This window comes from Hyalella azteca, unplaced genomic scaffold (assembly GCF_000764305.2).
Source record: "Hyalella azteca isolate HAZT.00-mixed unplaced genomic scaffold, Hazt_2.0.2 contig8360, whole genome shotgun sequence".
Classification (NCBI taxonomy): domain Eukaryota; kingdom Metazoa; phylum Arthropoda; class Malacostraca; order Amphipoda; family Hyalellidae; genus Hyalella; species Hyalella azteca.
The window spans coordinates 175,304-195,585 of NW_025938456.1; the positions used below are offsets into that span (position 1 = coordinate 175,304).

At 39.3% G+C, this 20,282-nt stretch overlaps 1 protein-coding gene across 1 annotated transcript; it reads right to left on the bottom strand.

The window, feature by feature from the left end:
• Positions 1-328: 328 nt before the first annotated feature.
• Positions 329-17,612, bottom strand: LOC125178260 (collagen alpha-1(VIII) chain-like). The gene is made up of 4 exons (XM_047881598.1): positions 17,607-17,612; positions 15,461-15,577; positions 14,491-14,666; positions 329-833 (listed from the first exon to the last, which is right to left on the bottom strand). Exons 1-4 carry the CDS (start codon positions 17,610-17,612, stop codon positions 329-331), a joined length of 804 nt encoding a protein of 267 aa, XP_047737554.1.
• Positions 17,613-20,282: the final 2,670 nt, after the last annotated feature.

Below are 20,282 nucleotides of genomic sequence, written 5' to 3' on the forward strand. Positions count from 1 at the left end.
CCCAAGCTGCCGGGAGGGTCTACGAGACCCAAGCTGCCGGGAGGATCTACGAGACCCAAGCTGCCGGGAGGGTCTGCGAGACCCAAGCTGCCGGGAGGGTCTGCGAGACCCAAGCTGCCGGGAAGGGTCTGCGAGACCCAAGGTGCCGGGAGGGTCTGCGAGACCCAAGCTGCCGGGAAGGGTCTGCGAGACCCAAGCTGACGGGAGGGTCTACGAGACCCTAGCTGACGGGAGGGTCTACGAGACCCAAGCAGCCGGGAGGGTCTGCTAGACCCAAGCTGCCGGTAGGGTCTACGAGACCCAAACTGACGGTAGGGTCTACGAGACCCTAGCTGACGGGAGGGTCTGCTAGACCCAAGCAGCCGGGAGGGTCTACGAGACCCAAGCTGCCGGGAGGGTCTACGAGACCCAAACTGCCGGGAAGGTCTACTAGACTCAAGCTGCCGGGAGGGTCTACGAGACCCAAGCTGCCGGGAGGGTCTACGAGACCCAAGCTGCCGGGAAGGTCTACTAGACCCAAGCTGCCGGGAGGGTCTGCGAGACCCAAGCTGACGGGAGGGTCTGCGAGGCCCAAGCTGCCGGGAGGGTCTGCGAGACCCAAGCTGCCGGGAGGGTCTGCTAGACCCAAGCAGCCGGTAGGGTCTGCGAGACCCAAGCAGCCGTGAGGATCTGCGAGACCCAAGCAGCCGGGAGGGTCTACTAGACCCAAGCAGCCGGGAGGGTCTGCTAGACCCAAGCTGACGGTAGGGTCTGCAAGACCCAAGCTGCCGGGAGGATCTGCGAGACCCAAGCTGCCGGGAGGGTCTACTAGACCCAAGCAGCCGGTAGGGTCTCTTTAAAACATGCAAGGATGGAGCGGCGACATCCACGCACTCGCTCTAGATCTCACCTTCAAAGCCAGCAATATGGAGGGCAATGAATAGAAGGTATTTTTAATACGTTTTTCTTAGCTTAGCTTCGCGTTTATTTGTTTGTTTGTTTATTTGTTTGTTTGTTTGTTTGTTTGTTGTTAACATTGGCAACGAAAATTAGCCCACTTCTGATTGTTCTAGAGATCTGAAATTCGGCATGCAGGCTATTTTCGCCTAACAATTTCAGATACAATCATAAAAACTAGTAATTAGAGACCGAAATTTGTTTAATTGAGTAAAGTATATATATAGTATATATATATAGTATGACGTGCGGGCGCTCACGTTATAGACGAGCAGGCGCTAACGCTGCGTATCATCGATACGTACCTCAAGTCATACTTAATCAAGTCCTAATCGTTTTTCTTGTGGACTAAAAAGTAGAAAATAAAATACTTGAAAAAACTTTTTAAAAAACCACGTTTTTCTTGTGGACTAAAAAGTAGAAAATAAAATACTTAAAAATACTTTTTAAAAAACACGTTTTTCATGTGGACTAAAAAGTAGAAAATAAATTATGGCTCGTCCCAAAAAACGTGGGTCGGGCAGATTTATGATTAAAGCGAAAAGCACACAACACACGAATTTTGGAAATTTGATGGTGAACGTACAGCCCGACCCACGTTTTTTGGGACGAGCCATAATTTATTTTCTACTTTTTAGTCCACATGAAAAACGTGTTTTTTAAAAAGTATTTTTAAGTATTTTATTTTTGTAAAATACCGTCACTACATTATTGACAGGAATAATATTATAATATTGATATTATAATATTAAGAAAGGAGGGGATACCTCACGAACAGGAGGAATACTATGCCAGGAATGAGTCAGTCAGGAGTTTTTCTTTTAAATCAAATCTTAAATCTTTTAAATCTTCCAACATATCTTATTAAAAGAAAAAATAATGAAACGGCATAGAGTTACGCATTACTAACTAAATATTGCTAGCAAACCCCATAAACTCAGTTGCACGTCATATACAACACTCAAGATCAGTAACTATTGACTATTAGAGGTCGGTGAAAGTGACAAACAATGGTTGAGAATGCCGAGTTGATCTTTTGTCGCCGATTTTGAGACTGTTAATAACATTTAAATTTTTCAAACGTCCTTGAAGTTTCAACAGCCGCGACGATGTCGTTTAAATGCATGGATATCCCTACATAGTTCAAGTGGAACAAATATGTCATTATAAATGCAGGGAAGTTTGGACCAATACCATCAGTTTGAACTTTCCTGGCTGGCATTGGTTACAAAGTAGAGCAATTACTGCAGGCTTGATACCAGCAAGTTGATAAAATAAATATATTAAAATAAATAATATTAAAATATAAAAAAATATAAATATAGAAAATATAGAAAGACTAGAAGGGCAGTTCTAGTCTTCTACCTACGACGCAAGTTGTCGAAATTGCACAGAGCATCCAACACGAAAAGAAATAATTTTATTCAATATAAAATTATATTTAAAAATATAGAAAAGGTTTGGGGGCAATGAAATGTTCCGGGAGCAAGCAAGCAGCAAGATGTTTCTGGAGTACCTACATGAAAATCGTGTATAAAATTTAATTTGATGTTTGACAATGGAACTTCTCATTTGACGCACATAATTCCAAAATAGTTAAATAGTAACATAATTTTAACGTTCTGGTCTCGTGAGATGAAAATCGTGTTTCAATTTCAAGCTGATGTTCAGAATAAACATTCGTATTTGCTGCACATGAAATTCCGATATAGTTCCAAATAGTACCGAAATTTGACCATTCTATCAAAAACCTAAAGCGAGGAAAAAATTTGCCTATTCATTTATTTTATTCATATTTATAATTAAATTTATTTATTTTATTTATATTTATCGTCTGACCAAATATTGTGTTGTGTGCCTCCTTACTTTAAATTGTGCTTCCAAAGAGCACGGTTACTTAGAGGGAACGATGCAGAAAAAGATTTTAGCACTCAGAGACATTCACTATATTTCACACCAAATAGTATTTTAAATTAATACATTCGGGAGTTCAGTTCGAAATCAGGTCGCCCGTTCTAGAATACGGGACCGGCGATTTTGCCTTGTAGAAAAAATTTACATCTTGAAGATTTATACAAAATGTTAGCAATATTTTTAAGAAATTAATGATATAAAGAAGTAAATCTTCTAGGCCATGCCAGAAAACCATTAATTTCAAGAAGTGCAGCGATCAAAGAAGGCTCCAATTAAGATGTTATCGTAAAATAGGTACGGTCCCGACCATAGCGATCCAATCTGATGTCAGGATAGATAAGCCCTGAAGTAATTAAGATGTCCGAGAAGTGCTTGTCTTTTGTCAAACATTAATCTGTCTCCTTATCTTCGCGTACTGGCATTTCAGAATAAAAATAATCCATAGACTGGGACATAAATATAAAAGGTGCACTTGAGCATGGGATATAGAAATAAAAAATGCTACATAAATATAGATTTAGAAAAAAATATGCACCTGAGCAAGGGACGTCGAAACTATTAACTATATAAAAAGTATAACCGACTATTTAACGTTTAGCAAACAATGTCGTCTCTAGTCTCAAAATTTCCAAGAAATTGCTAGGTTTGTTAATAAAAGATACATACAGAGCTGTTTCAACCAAATTAACATCTAGACGAGATGGAAGCTTATGAGGTACTGTACAAATTACATAGATTGAAACTGAAGGGGAGAGACAAGGCGAAGTTCGTGAACTATGTTGGCCTTGATTCTATATATACTAATGAAAAAAAAACATTGCATTGGAAAACCGAACTGGATGAGAGACGGAAAATTAATGTAATTAAGTTTCCATGTGATTAATGTCAATTGTTTAAATAAAAACAAATTCCTGTTACAAGCTGGTTCAGAAGAGGAGACCGAAAATTTTAATAAGCTTTAAATTCTGAAAAGCTACTTACAAGTTACATTTCGGATTGATAGGTAAAATGTCCATACAATATATTTTTGTAACATAAACTTAAATGGAGCGTATACTACCTTATAGCCTATGATGAACACTGCAGGCTTGGTAAGCAACATCTATACATATAGGGCGGACTGGTTATTATAACATATAACCGTCATTATAGGGAAAGCAACATATATAACCGCTATTATAGGGAAAGCAACATATATAGGGCGGACTGGTGGTATAACATATAACCGTCATTATAGGGAAAGCAACATATATAGGGCGGTGCGTAACATCTACAATGTTGTAGGAGGAATGGTTAACATTGAAAATGAATTATAACCTTTTTCACAAACGTATAGCTTTGATAATCGAGGGATCAAGCTAAACACAAAATTTGCGATAAATTTATTGAACGGCGCAGTTTCGAATTCAAAATTTCGAACGGCGAAATATTTTGAACGGCGGAGTTCCAAAACATCAAGATTGAGCAACGAAAGTATATTTTTAATAGCGTTGTAGCAAATAAATTCAAATACATGCAACTTCTTTCCAGTCGGAAACTTATTTATACTTCTCAGTGTTACAAATTATACTTTTACCAACTTCGTTGCCCAAAAAGTATAAATTTTTAGCAAATTTGTTACTCCGTAACGTAAAGAGAAATAAATAAAACAATAGTTAATTAAATAAGTGTTTTTAAGAGTAAGAAAAACGTTAAACGAAACAATATGATTTAAGAAGTGTTTTTATTATAGTCCCTCGACTCCTTGCCTGCGTTCGGGTTCCCAAGTCGACGTTTCAAGTTTTCATTGAAAACTCGAATCTACAGGCGCTCAATAAAATTCACTGAAGTATGCCGGAGAGGTTTAGCACCCCATCCACATTTACATAAGACATCGAGTCGCCATGATAAGATTAAAGCATTTCAGCTGGGCTAGGGACCGTCCGACACGGTGAACATGAGCTCTTAGAAGCCTGCCCGCAAAAATCGATAGAGCCGATCCAGAAATCTTACTCCAGCTGGAATAGTATTTCTAGTTAGTTCAAACAGTGGGTTTCTACGTAAAAATCGTAATTTTTAACAAGTATAGTAGAGAAATAGTAAAAATAAATAACTGTGAATAACATCAGGTTAATATATAAAACTTTTCAGCCAATAACAGCAAGATAAACCCACCTCTAGTAGTCAGTGGCAGAGACAAACGCTACTCGGCTACACACATCCTCACCTCACCAGACTCATATCACTACTGAGCGCTGTTCTAGAATTGCGGACCCCGAAGACTCAAATCAGCCGCTCTCCTCCCGCGCAAAATTTCAGTTTCAGGGCTAAACTACTGCGCACTTTTATTAGTAGTATATTAATAATTTAATAGTATATCCTTACAACGTGGGAAACAGAACTAACAACCTGTGGTATAATTCATGTATTTTATCCTGTTTTTGTGATCGTGAATAAAAGGAAAATATAGTTACACAGAATTTGCAGATTTAGCTTCCCAGTTATAAATAAGATCGCTTACGAACATTTGACGGCGCAGTTCTGTTTAATTATTTTATATATTCAGATTTTTTTTATCTATAACTTATATATCAATACGTTTGATTATTCATCGCAATGGATCACTTCAACTATATATGGACTAAGATCGACTGCAGCTGATGAGTGGTGTAAAAATATTACCCTAATTATTACGCTGAATTGGTTGCATTGATTTCATTTTGCACACAATTTACAATTCTGTTAAAAATATACGATTAGATGACTGAATTTCTACATATGAAACTTTTTATTTTATATGTTTTTTTAAAATACAGGAAATTATTTTAATCTGATTTGCAGGGATAAACACGTAGTTAAACTATGAATAGATAAGTAAACCATGAATCCTGGCGAAACAATCGACACGTGAAGAAGCTTCCACGCCCGGCGCCCACGCATGGCTCGTCTGTAATCTTGCTTGCTTGTTTCCTTCAATAATTTGTTCTAGTAATCTTTATCCCGCGTCAATACTTACAAATTAATCTCATTTTATTTTATGTTAAAACGTTCATACTTAATTTTCTTTACCCAGCTTGCTTGTTTCCTTCAATAATTTGTATTGTTCTAGTAATCTTTATCCCGCGTCAATACCTACAAATTAATCTCATTATATTGTATGTCAATACGTCCTAACTTATTTCTTTTTACTACGTTTTTAGGTTTTTTATGACTTTTTCTCGTTCTTGCATTTATATCAAGGTTTTTAGGGGTGTCGGGAGTTAACGCTAAACCTACACTCGGGTAAATGATTAGGTCATGTTGTCCGAATAATGAAATACTCTCTACGTATCTTTGATACGACGTTTTGTCTGGGTGAGGATGACCGACAGAGGACAAAAGGTGCATCGGTATTTGGACAAAGTTCCTCTAATTCCTCTGAGTGAGGCTAAAGGCACGATGAAGTATTTTAATTATCAGGAGATGAATCACTACGGCTTTTGAAAAGGTCCTATCAAAATAAGATTCATATCCAATGCAAACATAAGATATTAGGATATTAATCTTTTGGTTATAATTTTCCTTAACGTAGTTTTTCTATAGTTATGGTTAAGGCTTGTGGTAACAAATGCACCAACCAGGGGGCCATACTTTCAAAACTGGCTAAGTGAACGTAAGTACTTACGCTCTATTTTCTTGTCTATGATTGGTGGATTTTGCTTGAGAGGCCGTCAATGATTGGCTGATGAACTTACGATCTCTTAACTTTTTTTAGAAGTATAGGCCAGTCTGTCAGAACTTTATCGTGATGCTCGTTTGTTCGTAAGAGTTGCTTCAGATAAACACAATCACGGATGGTAACCGATGTAAATAAAAAAAATTAATTCCGTATTTCGTTTCAGATTATTCGGGTAAAATTGAAAAACTGTTTTTTCAATCGTAGAAATAACCGGTAACCGATGTTAATGAAAAAATTTTATTTTTATGACAGTCACGTCATCACTTAGGTTGAATATATCATTATTATTATTATCATAGTAGTGTCTCGCGTTCAAATCATCCATATAAGACAGGCGTTCACATCATGCATATAAGACAGGCGTTCACATCATGCATATAAGACAGGCGTTCACATCATGCATATAAGACAGGCGTCGACTCAGTCACGATGCACAACAAAGGATCAAAGTCACTGCAGGATCACGTATACGTAATATAGTGAGCGTATAAAGTATCATGCATATACTACATTAATATATTACATTAATATATATTACATTAATATAATCTAATACTATTAATATATTACATTAATATTACAGCATCACATATTACATCATCATTAATATAAAAACGTAATATAAAGCATCATATAGCATGATATAGGACACGTGGGTGCCTGCTATGCATATAACTTGTAGGTGACATCATCGCAGCGTCGGGAAACTGCTCTCGCAACATGGCTTTGAACACAAAGAGGTTGTACATATTGTATGTCTGCCGCAAGTATACCTTCAATATATAACTATACCCTCAATAATACCATAAACATATAAGTATACCCTCAATAATACCATAAACAGACGAAGCTATGCAGGAGCATATGTTCAGTCTTAAAAGGAACAGACTAGACGAAGCTATGCAGGAGCATATGTTCAGTCTTAAAATGCCTAGCAAATTACGGACCAGGCAATAAGTCCAGCAGCTATCTCAATCAATCGTCAGCTATAGAAAGATCGGGTTCCAAAGGCCGGATCCCTTGTGAATCAAGTCTCGAAAAGTTCAAGAATCGGCAACAGGCCATGGGCCTATTTCTTCAGTGCCGACACTTCTATCCTATTCTATTCTACACTCAATTTATAAGTATACCCTCAATATATAAGTATACCCTCAGTTTATAAGTATACCCTCAATATATAAGTATGGCCTCAATACATAATTATACTCTCAATATATAAGTATGGCCTCAATATATAAGTATACACTCAATATATAATTACACCCTCAAGAAGAAATTATTCCATAACAATTTTTTGCAAAACCTCTGTGATGAATAGGCCCCAATTACAGTGCGTAATGTGTACAAATGGAAATTGTTCACTACAATGACTGATTACTAAATAATATGCGTTTAAAAATTACTTTTTAAATACAGCACTTCTAAAGAATCCAGTGTCTCTGATGTTGCACATGGACAATGAATTTCTAATTTTATTATCAAGTTTAAAAAAATTAATTTTTCAATTTTATTTTTAGAATAATTTTTTTTTCAAAATTTTCAAAATTATTTATTCTGTCAATTGATTCATGCATTGTCTCCGACTTTACGCAAGTGTGCAAAATTTCAGATCGATTGGACAGGTAGAAGTGTGTTAAATATCGATTACAAGATTTGTAACAGACAAACAAACAAGAAGTGAAGTTAAAGAGAAGTGTTGTAAAAACAACGTATTTTTATGGCTATGAATATAAATCAGAGAATTGAAAGTAGGAGGCAAGTACAGTAGTAATTCATTGTTCAATGGAAATTTATTTGTAAAAAGAATCAAGTAAACCCAATGTATTTTTATTGCGATGAATTTAAATCTGAAATATAAAGTGTGTCATTTGTGTATAATTCGTGTAAGATTCTGTGCAAAATAAGTCTATAGAATATTTTATTGAAGACATAATTTACGAAGAAAAACAATGCAATTTTTCGTTTAATTACCAATAGTTTACTTATTTTTTTATTAGTGTAGTTAGGCAGAAGTTCTTCATTTATACAGGTTTGATTGAAGACCAGAGCGTACTTTTTATTAACAATTTTCTTATTGTTTTTTTTTTTCGATGAGCCGAACGAAATTTCTTGCAGGTGCTTGGATATCAAAAAGCAGTTTACCAAATGACATTTTACTGGATTTATTTATTATTTATTATTAATTTTTTTATATATACTGACGCACTATAATTAACGACAGTACTTGCATCCTCAAAAATTGAGGATGAACGACCAAGATTCGCAAGTAGTTTATTTTCTTTCGAAGTTTTAACAAGTTTAATGAAAATGGAATTTTTAAATGTGCATGAATTTGTGAACATAAATATGTGAACATAAAATGAGCATAAATATGTGAACATAAAATGAGCATAAATATGTGAAAATAAAAGGAGCATAAATATGTGAACATAAATGAACATAAATGTGTGAACATAAAATGAGCATAAATATGTGAACATAAAATGAACATAGATGTGTGAACATAAAATGAACATAAATGTGCGAGCCTAAAATGAACATATATATGTGAACATAAAAGGAGCATAAATATGTGAACATAAAAGGAGCATAAATATGTGAACATAAAAGGAGCATAAATATGTGAACATAAAAGGAGCATAAATATGTGAACATAAAAGGAGCATAAATATGTGAACATAAAAGGAGCATAAATGTGTGAACATAATTTCATTCTGCGCATTCACGGGTGTAGGTGGAAGGTCAAAGTTCACGAAGCTTAGGAGACGAGATATCAGTTGACGTCGTTTGAGTTTCGTAGGAAATTCAGTGTATAAACTGTTAACATTAATTGAGAAACCTAAAATATTATGTACTTTTCTATAAATGCATGTTTTTTTTCGTTTATATAAATGTTTGTAGCCTGCATGGCACCAGAAATGTATAGGAGCCATTGGGATGCATATTAAAGATACTTTAATAAGGTCCGCGTCGGGACATTATTAGGACCTGAAATTTTATTCAAAAGTGGAGAACAGGAAAAAATTGGAGGAAAAACAGGAAAAAATTGCATAAAATATTGAAATTTGCTGTACCTGGCAAATGTACGTTCAATTTGAAAAACGCAAAAATAATCTTTTTTCGTACTCTGAATTAATAGTCATAGAGTTTTGTGTAAAATCTGGGTTTGAACTGGTTTTGTCTTCAGTTCGCTGACATTAGCTATATTATTTTTCATGGGATTAAGATTATTTTTTTCTTTTCATAGACTTTTAACAGGAAACCTTAACACTAAAAATTATGCAGTTTACCGGAAATTTTTTAGACATAGAAAATGCGGGAAAATATAGACTAAAAGAATTGCAAACAAAATTTTGCCTTTCATCTCGATTACTTCAATCAATTGTTCTGAGATTTGCCATTAAGATTGTAGAGACCGATAGCTAATGCAGGATCGGAAGCTGCCAAAATACACAGCGATTAAGGAGAAGCTAGATTTTTTATTCGGGTGTGAACCAAATTTTATTATTTTCGGTTATAGAGTTGGTGATGAAATGTCATAGGAGCAAATTTTTCTGACAAGGTTTACGCGGAACACGAGCTATTTCTTCCGTAGATTCATTTAAGAATGATGGTTGCTAGCCAGGATGCTACATATATACATCACTTCCCCACCCAGCGGAGCTGAGATATTATGTTTCAATAGTAGATAAAGTCTTTATCTTTTTAACGCATTTTCTCATTTATGTAAAAAATATATAACTCAGGACTCACTGCAGTGAGTGACAGAGAGCGCATTTTTTCGTCGACGAAAACTTGAGGTCACGGACGGACGGACAGACAGACAGACAGACGGACATGGCGAGCACAATAGTGCATTTTTCCATAAATGAGAAAATGCGCTAAAAATGCGCTATTGTGCTCATGTCCGTCCGTCGGTGACCTCACGGATTGGCGGACGGACGAGAAAATGCGCTCTCTGTCACTCACTGCAGTGAGTACTGATCTAATTTTTTGAAAGTGATTTTCCGTCCACTTCGAGAGTAGTGTTCTTGGTTGGTTGAAGGACTCTGTTCGCTAGACCAGTGTAAGGCGTTTCCAATTAAGGCACGTCTCACTCGGTCGCCCCGTATCCAAACGTAACTTGAAGCATCGAGTTCAGCCAGAATGAAGAATTTTGGGGTGGAGTTGATTTGGCAGCCGGGCAATTAGTAAAAATCAATTCTAGACATTTGTAAAGCTAACTTACGAATAGAGTAACTACTGCACATGGAATTACCAGTAGATACTTAAGGATCGGGTAAAAATGAGGATATTCCGGTAACAGTAACAGCGGGGAAAATCCTGAATCATTTGGAAAATTTTTAATGCTTAGCTCTACAACTGGCACTGCGTTTAACTAATTCTATTGCCGAGCCATGATAGCCGTTTTGATTATTCTATGGACACGTTTTACCATGTAGTTTGTTCGTGGTAAGCTGTCGTCCGAAATCTCTCAAATCCAACTAATGAAGAAAGTTCACTTAACAGTTCTGATTCAAATTGGCTAACCCTTTCTGATCCAATTCAGATTGTCTAACCCTATCTGTTACAATATTTATCGGTACACCAGAGCAAGATATTGAAAATTTTAAAGAAGAAGCAGTGAAGCTTCTTCTGTAGCAGTGAAGAAAGTTCTTCTGTAGCAGTGGCTATACAGAAGAAGCAGAGAAGGCAACAAGGGGTATGGCTTCATTCCATCTTGTAGATCTATCTATACATGTTGGCAATTATCGGTAATAAAACTAGGATACATTTCATTTTCGGGTACAACCAAAGGCAAAGTACCAACAATTTATACATGCACAGTTTTAAATCTTTCAGATAATTGATCAAAGGTTTTAACATTAGATTTTGTATGCCTAAGAATTTTGTTTTGCTGACAAGAATGACATATTCGCGCACCCAAGCTCTAATGTTTCTATCCATGTCCGGCCACTAAAATCTCAATATAATTTTACTGAAGGTAGATTTAATACTAGGGTGCCGAAGACTATGTAACAATTAAAAAATTGAAAACCGGGACTGTTTAGCCACATATAGGCAGCGAAGCTGGTAAAGATGTATCGCACCAAATGGCAGTTTAGATTAGAATAGAAGTGCCGGCATTCAGGAAATAGGCCCATGGCCTGTTGCCGATCTTGAACTTTTCGTGACTTGATTCACAAAGGATCCGGCCTTTGGAACTTGATCTTTTCATAACTGACGATTGATTGAGATAGCTGCTGGACTTATTGCGTCCGTAATTTGCTACGCATTTTAAGACTAAACATATGCTCCTGCATAGCTTCGTCTAGTCTGTTCTTCAAGGCGTTCATACTCGGAGCGTCAACGATGCTATCAAGGAGGCTGTTCCACATGTCGGTGACTTGAAGCGAGAAGAAATGTTGTCGCATCGATGTGTTCCAACGCTGTTGTTTAGTTTATACCCGTGGCCCCTGGTGTTGGCTCTTGTTTCAAATTCTAGTAATCCTTCTGGGACCTTGTATAAGCCAAGAGTATATTTGTATGCTTCAATGAGTTCCCCACGCAGACGTCGATAACTGAGGCTTGGAAGCTTCATAATCTTTAATCTTTCCTCATAAGACTTGTCTTTCAAGCCCGGAACTATCCTTGTTGCGCGTCTTTGAACACTATCTACTAAATTTTTGTCCTTTTCAAATTTCGGTGAGCACACGACGTTTTCAAACTCTAGGTTCGGGCGCACGACAGCAACAAACAACTGCTTTATCGCTTCTGCATCTAGGAACTCGAAAGAGCGACTATTTCAGTTTCGTTTATTGGCTTTATTAACTTGACCTTCAATATGCTTACGAAATTTCAACTCATTGTCGATATTAACTCCTAAATCTTTTTCCATTGTAGACTTCGGCATCATCACTCTGTCGTTGCAACCGTGTCTTCTCAAACTGTAATCTTGCTGTTCATTATTCTTGCCAAGGTTGATAACTTTACATTTGTCAGCGTTAAAACGCAGCTGCCACTTATCAGCCCAGTCAACCAGCCTTTCTAGATCACCTTGCAACTGTACTTTTTGCGCCGTATTCTTCACTGTATTATAAATTTTTGTGTCGTCAGCATACATCGAGCACACGCTAGACACAGCTTCTGGCAGATCTTTTATAAACGCAACGAATAAAACAGGCCCGAGAACGCTTCCTTGTGGCACGCCACTGCGCACTGGAGCCCAGTCTGATAAGGACCCATTAATACTGACACGTTGTCGCCTCCCTACTAGAAAATCTCTGTTCCATTTGAGTACATTACTCTCAATTCCAAAAGACATCAATTTACGCAACAGCCGCTCATGTGGGACACTGTCAAATGCCTTGGCATAATCGAGGTACACTGCATCTACTGGCTCCCTTTCGTCCTGCAGGCGGGTACATTCGTTCAGAGTAGACAAGAGAACGCTTGGCAGGATCAAGAGAGAATTTGGTGCAGGATCTCCCGGCAATAAAGCCATGTTGACAGTCTGATAGGAGATTATTAGCAGTCAAATGATCTATCAATCGATCCCTCACAACAGATTCCATTACCTTGCAAACGACACTTGTCAAACTGACAGGGCGATAGTTGCCCGGGCAGCTTTTGTCACCTTTTTTGAACAATTGTGTCACTTCAGCTTCTTTCCAGTCAGCCGGCAACATTCCTTCGTTCAAAGTTTTTCGAAAAAATGACGTCAGAGGGTCATTTCGGCCGCTAGGACAGTTGCTACCTCTTTGAGTAATCTGGGGTGGAAGCCGTCTGGTCCACATGACTTGTTTGGATTTACAGCGATAATGCGCTTGAGAACCTCTTCTTCTTGTATTTGAAAGCTTGTTAATTTAGAGCCGACTGGGCGCTCCTCAATAGCTGGAATACTGTTGAAGTCCTCTTCAGTGAATATGCTACTGAAAAAATGATTAAGTACGTTAGCTTTGCCCTCATCAGAGGATATCTTTCGTTGATCTACTCTCAAATCAGAAATACCGTCCTTCATCTTGCACTTCGAGCTAGCGTACAAAAAGAAGGCTTTCGGGTTATTTTTTGCATTTTTAGCAATACTTTTTTTCTAGGGTTTTTACTGCGGTGCGACAGCTTTCTTTAGCTTGATTTCGAGCTCTTGCGTATAGGTTATTGTCAGCATCGCTACGAGTCTATAAATAACGCTGGTATGCTTCCTCCTTTGTTTTCAGCTATGCTAAAACTGTACTGTTCATCCACAGAGTTTTTTGGCACCACCAAGCTTAATTGTAGGTACACACGCATCAACTGCAGACATAACCGTGTCCCTGAGAAATGATTAATACGTTACTACGTAAACGTTTGATTACTAGTATTAAACGGTTTAAGTTTACTTTTAAATGACGTAATTTCATCGTCCTGTCTGTTGCATTGAAAAAGCATTTAAACAATCTGCAACGACATTTTGGCTACCTATTATATATCCGTTACAAATTCGGTTATCAGCGACACGTAACGTTGCTGTTCATCAGTTTTGAGAGGCGTTTGTTTTTGAAATGCATGGGACTAAGGTTTATTATCAGTAAAAATGGTTACACATCTTCCCCCAATTTGAGCTGTGAAATTAATGACGGCAAGGTAACAGGCAAATAACTCCCTGTCGAAAGTTAAGAACTTTCGTTGCGCTTCGGTTTATTTCCTCTAGAAGAAGCCAATTGGTATCGACTCTGAATTAACCATCTGATGCACTGCGGCACCTACAGCTGATAAGAAATTCAGACCTACCAACCTTAGTTCAGAGAAGCTGGAAAATTCCAATTATGGTCTAGTCTAGAGTTAGTTCAGCCATAGAATCTACTGTGAACGCACCAACGCAACCGGGCCTCGTCACGGGATGCAATTCGAAACACGTAAAACTTACTTAGCATTTAATAAACAATATGAATTGAGGAAGGAAAAGTAGAAGGAAGCCGGGTTACAGGTGTCCTGTAACAGCAGGGGTAGAGAGATCGCCGGGGTTGCAAGGTCCCACCGGGTTACCTGTACTGCGACTGACTTCAGAGCTTATGGCGCTAGGGTAGGAGGATGAAGAGCCAATATGTGTTGCTCGTGGTTGAGCAACCCCCTTTGTGGACAGTAAGGGGGTATACTGTATCTGCAGCAGGGAGCGCGGGGTTAACAATCACCGTTAACCCCGCCCCCTGAAGTCCGATGTAATGCTTCCACGTAATAAAGGGGATCCACGAGCTGTCTTAAGAGTATCTTGCGCACGCTTTCTGTGTTTTGCTAACAAAGTATTGGAACAAGTGATCACTCAGTCTGGGCCAAAGTACACGGCAACTCCCACCCACCTCTATTGAAATCCGACATCGATAGTGCCCGTCCGCTCTGAAATTCCACAGCAAAATGAATGATAACACGGCTGCCCCTGCAGTCAGGGCGGACGGTTTTCCTGCCCTTGCACCTGTTGACCTGTGTCCAGAGTGCGAAAGGGCATTTGCATCAGCCCGTGGTCTTGCTACGCACCGTCGTGGGGCTCATGCAAGTGAGTACCACGCGGAGGCGACCTTGGCTCATAGATCACGTGGTTCGGTAAATTGGACTGAGGAAGAGAAAGCCATGCTGTCGTGATGAGCAGACCATTGTTGCCACTGTCGTGATGAGCAGATTATGGAGCATATATTCAACTGCTCAATATTAGGTTATTAATTAAATTCCATAGAATAATTTCCATCAAACTTCTGTATAATTTAATCATCTTTTGAAAAAACTGGAATTCCTAATCCATATCGCATTTATTACATTATTAGAGATTGGTGAATTTCTTTTTTGCAATCCATCGGAATCCTTTCCAGCATTCTTTCCGCACGGCGGACTATTGCAGCACTAGCAGGTGATTTGCATGCGAGAGACAGTGTCTCAGTACTTCTGTCTAACCATGGCACATACCCGAAAAGTTGCCAATACGACACCCTTCAGGTTACGCAGGGCGTGCTTGGCAACTTCTGGGTGAGCGAGGCGTGGGTATTGGGCACCAGAGTTTGTCCTGGCATTGAAGAGCTTGTCCTAACCAAAGGGGACCTATTCATTATAGTGAATGGCGATCTAAATCTTAACATGGACTGAAGGCATGCACAGGGCCTGGACTCTTCCAAGGTCGAAGGGGCCCGCCAGGCTGATTATGGTAATTTGCCACACTAACAATTGCTGGCGCTGACCTAGTACGGCCTCCGGGCTGAAGCCAGCGCATTCAAGAATGGGCATTTATTTCTCTCAGCTCTTGACGTTGTTTCAATTGGAAGAATTAACTCTTACGCCTACGCTCAACAACTATGCTCACTCAGATATTTGATTATCCCCTCCTAACAGAGGATTCTACAATATCTCAGGTGTCTGCAGTCCTCCAAAGCATTTGCTGTACCCTTCTTGCCAAGAGTGCAACAAACAAATTTGAGTAAAATCGTAGAGGACACAGAGTGCCCAGCGGCTCAATACAGGCTGCTTGCAATCATTGTGTCCATGAAGGCACCGAAATCTGAGGGTGCCAAAAAGAAGAATAATTGCCAACAAAAAGCTCCATTAGGAGTGGCGGGATCAACACTCTGACTGGCGCCGTGACCGGTGGCCAGGGAGACCCCCGGAGAAGGTACGCCAGCCCGTGTGCCCTACTTCCCTATCCCTACACATTGCTCGTGCGAGGATGCGCCAATCATAAGACCCGGGGCGGGTGGACTTTTAACAAAGCCTTCGCGAGCATGTCACCTGAGGCATCTCCTTGCTGTGGCTTACCAGTAAATGGAAGCAAAAGGTCCGTGTTCCACCTCCCACCAGTTCCACTGAGATAATGTATGATAGAATCTATACGTCTACTAATTAGCTACGTAACTGACGTGGCGCAGCGGAGCAATGAAAGTTTAACGCTGTTGTGCTTGTCGTTTGCCTCAATTGTCGTTTGCCGCTGTCGACAGTCTGCCGCTCCACTATAGTCGTGCCTATCCAATTGTGGATTGGATATTCACATTTAGAGAGATATACGCAGGTTATGGTCAGCAAGAATTTTGAGTACGAATTCTAAACTTCAATAATTTTGCTCAGGGCTGGACGAAAATTCACGTAGGTCATCTAAATATAAAAAAGACAGTCACATTGAATGAAGAAACTTACCTATTTCGCATTAAAATGTGGCACCAGCATTCCGTAGTCCAAGCTACATTTTTTAGGACTTCATATTTACCGAAAGGAGTGGTTACTGCGGTTTAGCAAAAATAGTCACGGTGAATAGGAATTTGATGGTAGGCCTGAACTAAGTCTATTTTAGAAAAAAATAGATTAACATTCTAGGTTTGCTTGAAATGGTATAGATGTGTGGCACTGGGTACCCATGGTTGAACTATACAAAGTAGACCAAGAGGATTTCCGCTTTCAGTTCAGCTTTGTTACGTCACTGATATCGAGAAACGTAAACAATCTTGTCATTCCCATGACGGATTGGTTGACTGGTTTGATCGCTTATCAGTGATTGGTTAATGCCCGAGACATCACCGAGATCAGTGACCTCACTGGCGAACAACGGACCACATCCGTAAAAATGTAGCTTCTCATGGGTTAACCTTGTGCTAGTAGCTAGTTCAACCTTGCGGGTCCCTGTCGAGCACGGTCAGCACGGTGAGGGTCCGGTAGTCCCCACAGATGCGATGTACGCCAGGTCTGCTTTGGGTACGAGGTGAATGGGGTTGGACCAAGGGTGTCAAGGAAATTCATCAAGCATGGCTATCCATAGGTCGCTGAGCCACGTCATCGGCTACCTAGCTAATTAGGTATCGACTATTATGGACGATAGGTACCTAACCTAACCTGCCTCAAACGTCGTTGAAATATGTCCAGTCAGACGAGCACTTACTATAGTAGTTCACTTTTGATTGCCTCGAGCTTCTCTTCTCATGCCTACAATTTAAACTCTTAATATGTTCCAAACGGCGATTGCTAACCTCGTGCATTCTACGACAGATGGATCCACTGACTGGCCAGTCCAGAGGGCTACTCAGCCACGAGTAACATGCACTGGCTCCTCTTCCTACTTGGCCGGTCGCCTCACCTGCATCCCGGAGCCATACCTACATCTCGGTGGCAAGGCCTTCCCTATGTCGTCTCAATTTAGTTCCGTAACATTAAAAACATCTCTAAGACTCCATCGAGTTTCCGTCGCATCCCTTGGCAAGGTTCTATTGCGTTCGAGCGGAGGTGGGCCCATTGGCTGGACTAACTCTGCAACCGTAAATGGCATTTTTCAAGCTACACTTGGATCACTAGTTCTGGTCCTAATTCCTTCACAAAGGGGAATTAGACAATCTCACGTTTCCCGACGACTGTAGATTGTATATAAGGTGCTTGTACACAGGGATAGTGCAGACGGCTAGTAAATCTGGCTAGTGTCGGTCGCTTGGTGACTATCCGGCTAGTAAGCCTGTACACACGAGGAGAGTATAAGGTGCCCCTATCTTCTCGTTCGCGCCCGCCAGTGAGTCGTTAGAAGCCGTCGAGTGAGGGAGGTATGGGAAGATGGATAGTGTGATCACCTTCAACAACTCGAGTCTGTACGTCTTTTTAAAACGTTTTTCTTAGCTTAGCTTCGCGTTTGTTTGTTTGTTGTTAAAATTGACAACGAAAATTAACCCACTTCTGATTGCTCTAGAGATCTGAAATTCGGCATGCAGGCTATTTTCGCCTAACAATTTCAGATACAATCATAAAAACTAGCAATTAGAGAAATCTGCCCGACACACGTTTTTTGGGGCGAGCCATAATTTATTTTCTACTTTTTAGTCCACAAGAAAAACGTGGTTTTTTAAAAAGTTTTTTTTAAGTATTTTATTTTCTACTTTTTAGTCCACAAGAAAAACGTGGTTTTTTAAAAAGTTTTTTTTAAGTATTTTATTTATACTCCATATTCTAGCCCTTAAAAATACAGCGTCGGGAACAACTAAACCCTGATTAATAAGGTCTTCTTTCAGTTTCAAAATACTCGTTTCTCTCTTCATTTTGTTGGAGTAACCATCATTAAAAACATTATACTTTATTTCATATTTTTGGACTATTTCAAAGAATAATTGAATATCGTCTGGAATCCACTTTGTTGGATTCCTCTTAGAAACATTATCGTTCAAACAAGCCATGATTTACGTGACCCAAGATACTTCACAGGAGCGGCACAGATGCTCTCTCCATGGCTTCATCAACGCTACTAGCCACTTCTCCTGCCAAGATATCAACACATCGTTGTCTCTCTCGGCCGCGCCTCGAGCACTTGCCGGCGCATGCCTCTGAAGCGGCTGAACCCCTTATACACGAGGCTAGTAGCGTGGATAGATCAAGCGCCGGATTAACTAGCGGTTAGTACTATCCCTGTGTACAGGCACCTTATGCTTTCTTAGCAACTGGATACTTTCCAGTCGAACGTTGTCGTGGTTAGCAAAATGCGGGCGCAGAGCTTCCGGTATAGATGCGGTGGAGATCGCGTCAGGCAACATAAAAAATATTTTTCTAGCATCATCAAAAGATGAAGAATTAGTTCTTTATATAATTGATCTTCATAACGAATGATATCTCATATGGAACCATTATACCCAGTTATTATTGCGCTCACGAGTTTCGCGATCGGCAACAGGGCTTATGACGGCTATGTCCAGGAGTGCCAACTGCCTCTAAGCCAGCAGAAGGACTGGGAATCAAAATTCAAATTACTTCTCCACGGTACGACCTACGTCGCATAAATTTTCCAAGTAATAGTTTTACAAAATTATTTACAGATGCATAAATACTAGCAGACAATTTCCTCATGGGTCAAATTGGAAGACCACATCCGCACCACCCAACAGGACTATTCCAACACCGCGTGGGTGCTTGCAGGATGCATCAGGCCTCCATAACCTCTCACAGAGCAATACATTCGTGTTCAATCTACCCCAGAATATCAGAGCAACGACCAGTAGCTAATACTGGATAGGAAGCGGTGGGTTTAAACAGAGGTAAGGGAGAAACTAAACTTGAAACACGTGTGATTCAAATTTGAACGTTTTCGGTTGGAGAGCTGGTGATGAACTGTCATGCGTGCAAATTTATCTGACCAAATGACACGGCACATGAGCTATTTCTTTAGTGGATTAATTTGAGAAGTACGGATGGTTGCTAGCTAGGATGCTACAGATATCATGTTATGGAAATTAACAATTTAAATGCATTCTTACAATATGAATTGAGTTCGCTATCATTTAAAAACTAACATTAACGTTCATTTAAGCTTCAACGGGAGCAACTCACCAACTTGATAAACAAGTAATATTAGAATCCAGAGACACTCCACAGTCAATGATACCTACTGCCTAGTCTGACGAGTCGCACGAGAAGTTGTTTTCCTACTGAGCTCTAATTAGATATGAAAATTCCGAATACCCACGTTATTAATTACGAGTATAATTGTATTCATATTACGTTTTATAAATCTATTACTTTTTCATGAAGCCGGAAAAGTGTTTGCGTAAAAAGATTCATTGAATTTTAAACCGTTGCAATGAATAAAATTCTTTGATGAAGGTTACAAAAGTCTGTAAACAGCAATCAAGGTTTGCAAGAGTTTATTGATTGTTAATTCAAATCTAAAACAATCTATTCTGCAAGAAATTTTATCAGCTTCCTTAAACTCACACTAACTAAATTATAGATTCAATTGTAAATATCTTCATGTAAAGGCTTCTTGTTGTATGTAACTGAGTAA

Excerpts from the sequence above, each read along its gene's own strand:
- LOC125178260 (XM_047881598.1), bottom strand. Across the intron at positions 14,667-15,460 it reads TCGTATTGGCAACTTTTCGG|ATACAGTATACCCCCTTACT; the intron begins GTATGTGCCATG and ends TCCCTGCTGCAG. Across the intron at positions 834-14,490 it reads CCTGCTGTTACAGGACACCT|AGACCCTACCGGCTGCTTGG; the intron begins GTAACCCGGCTT and ends CATGTTTTAAAG.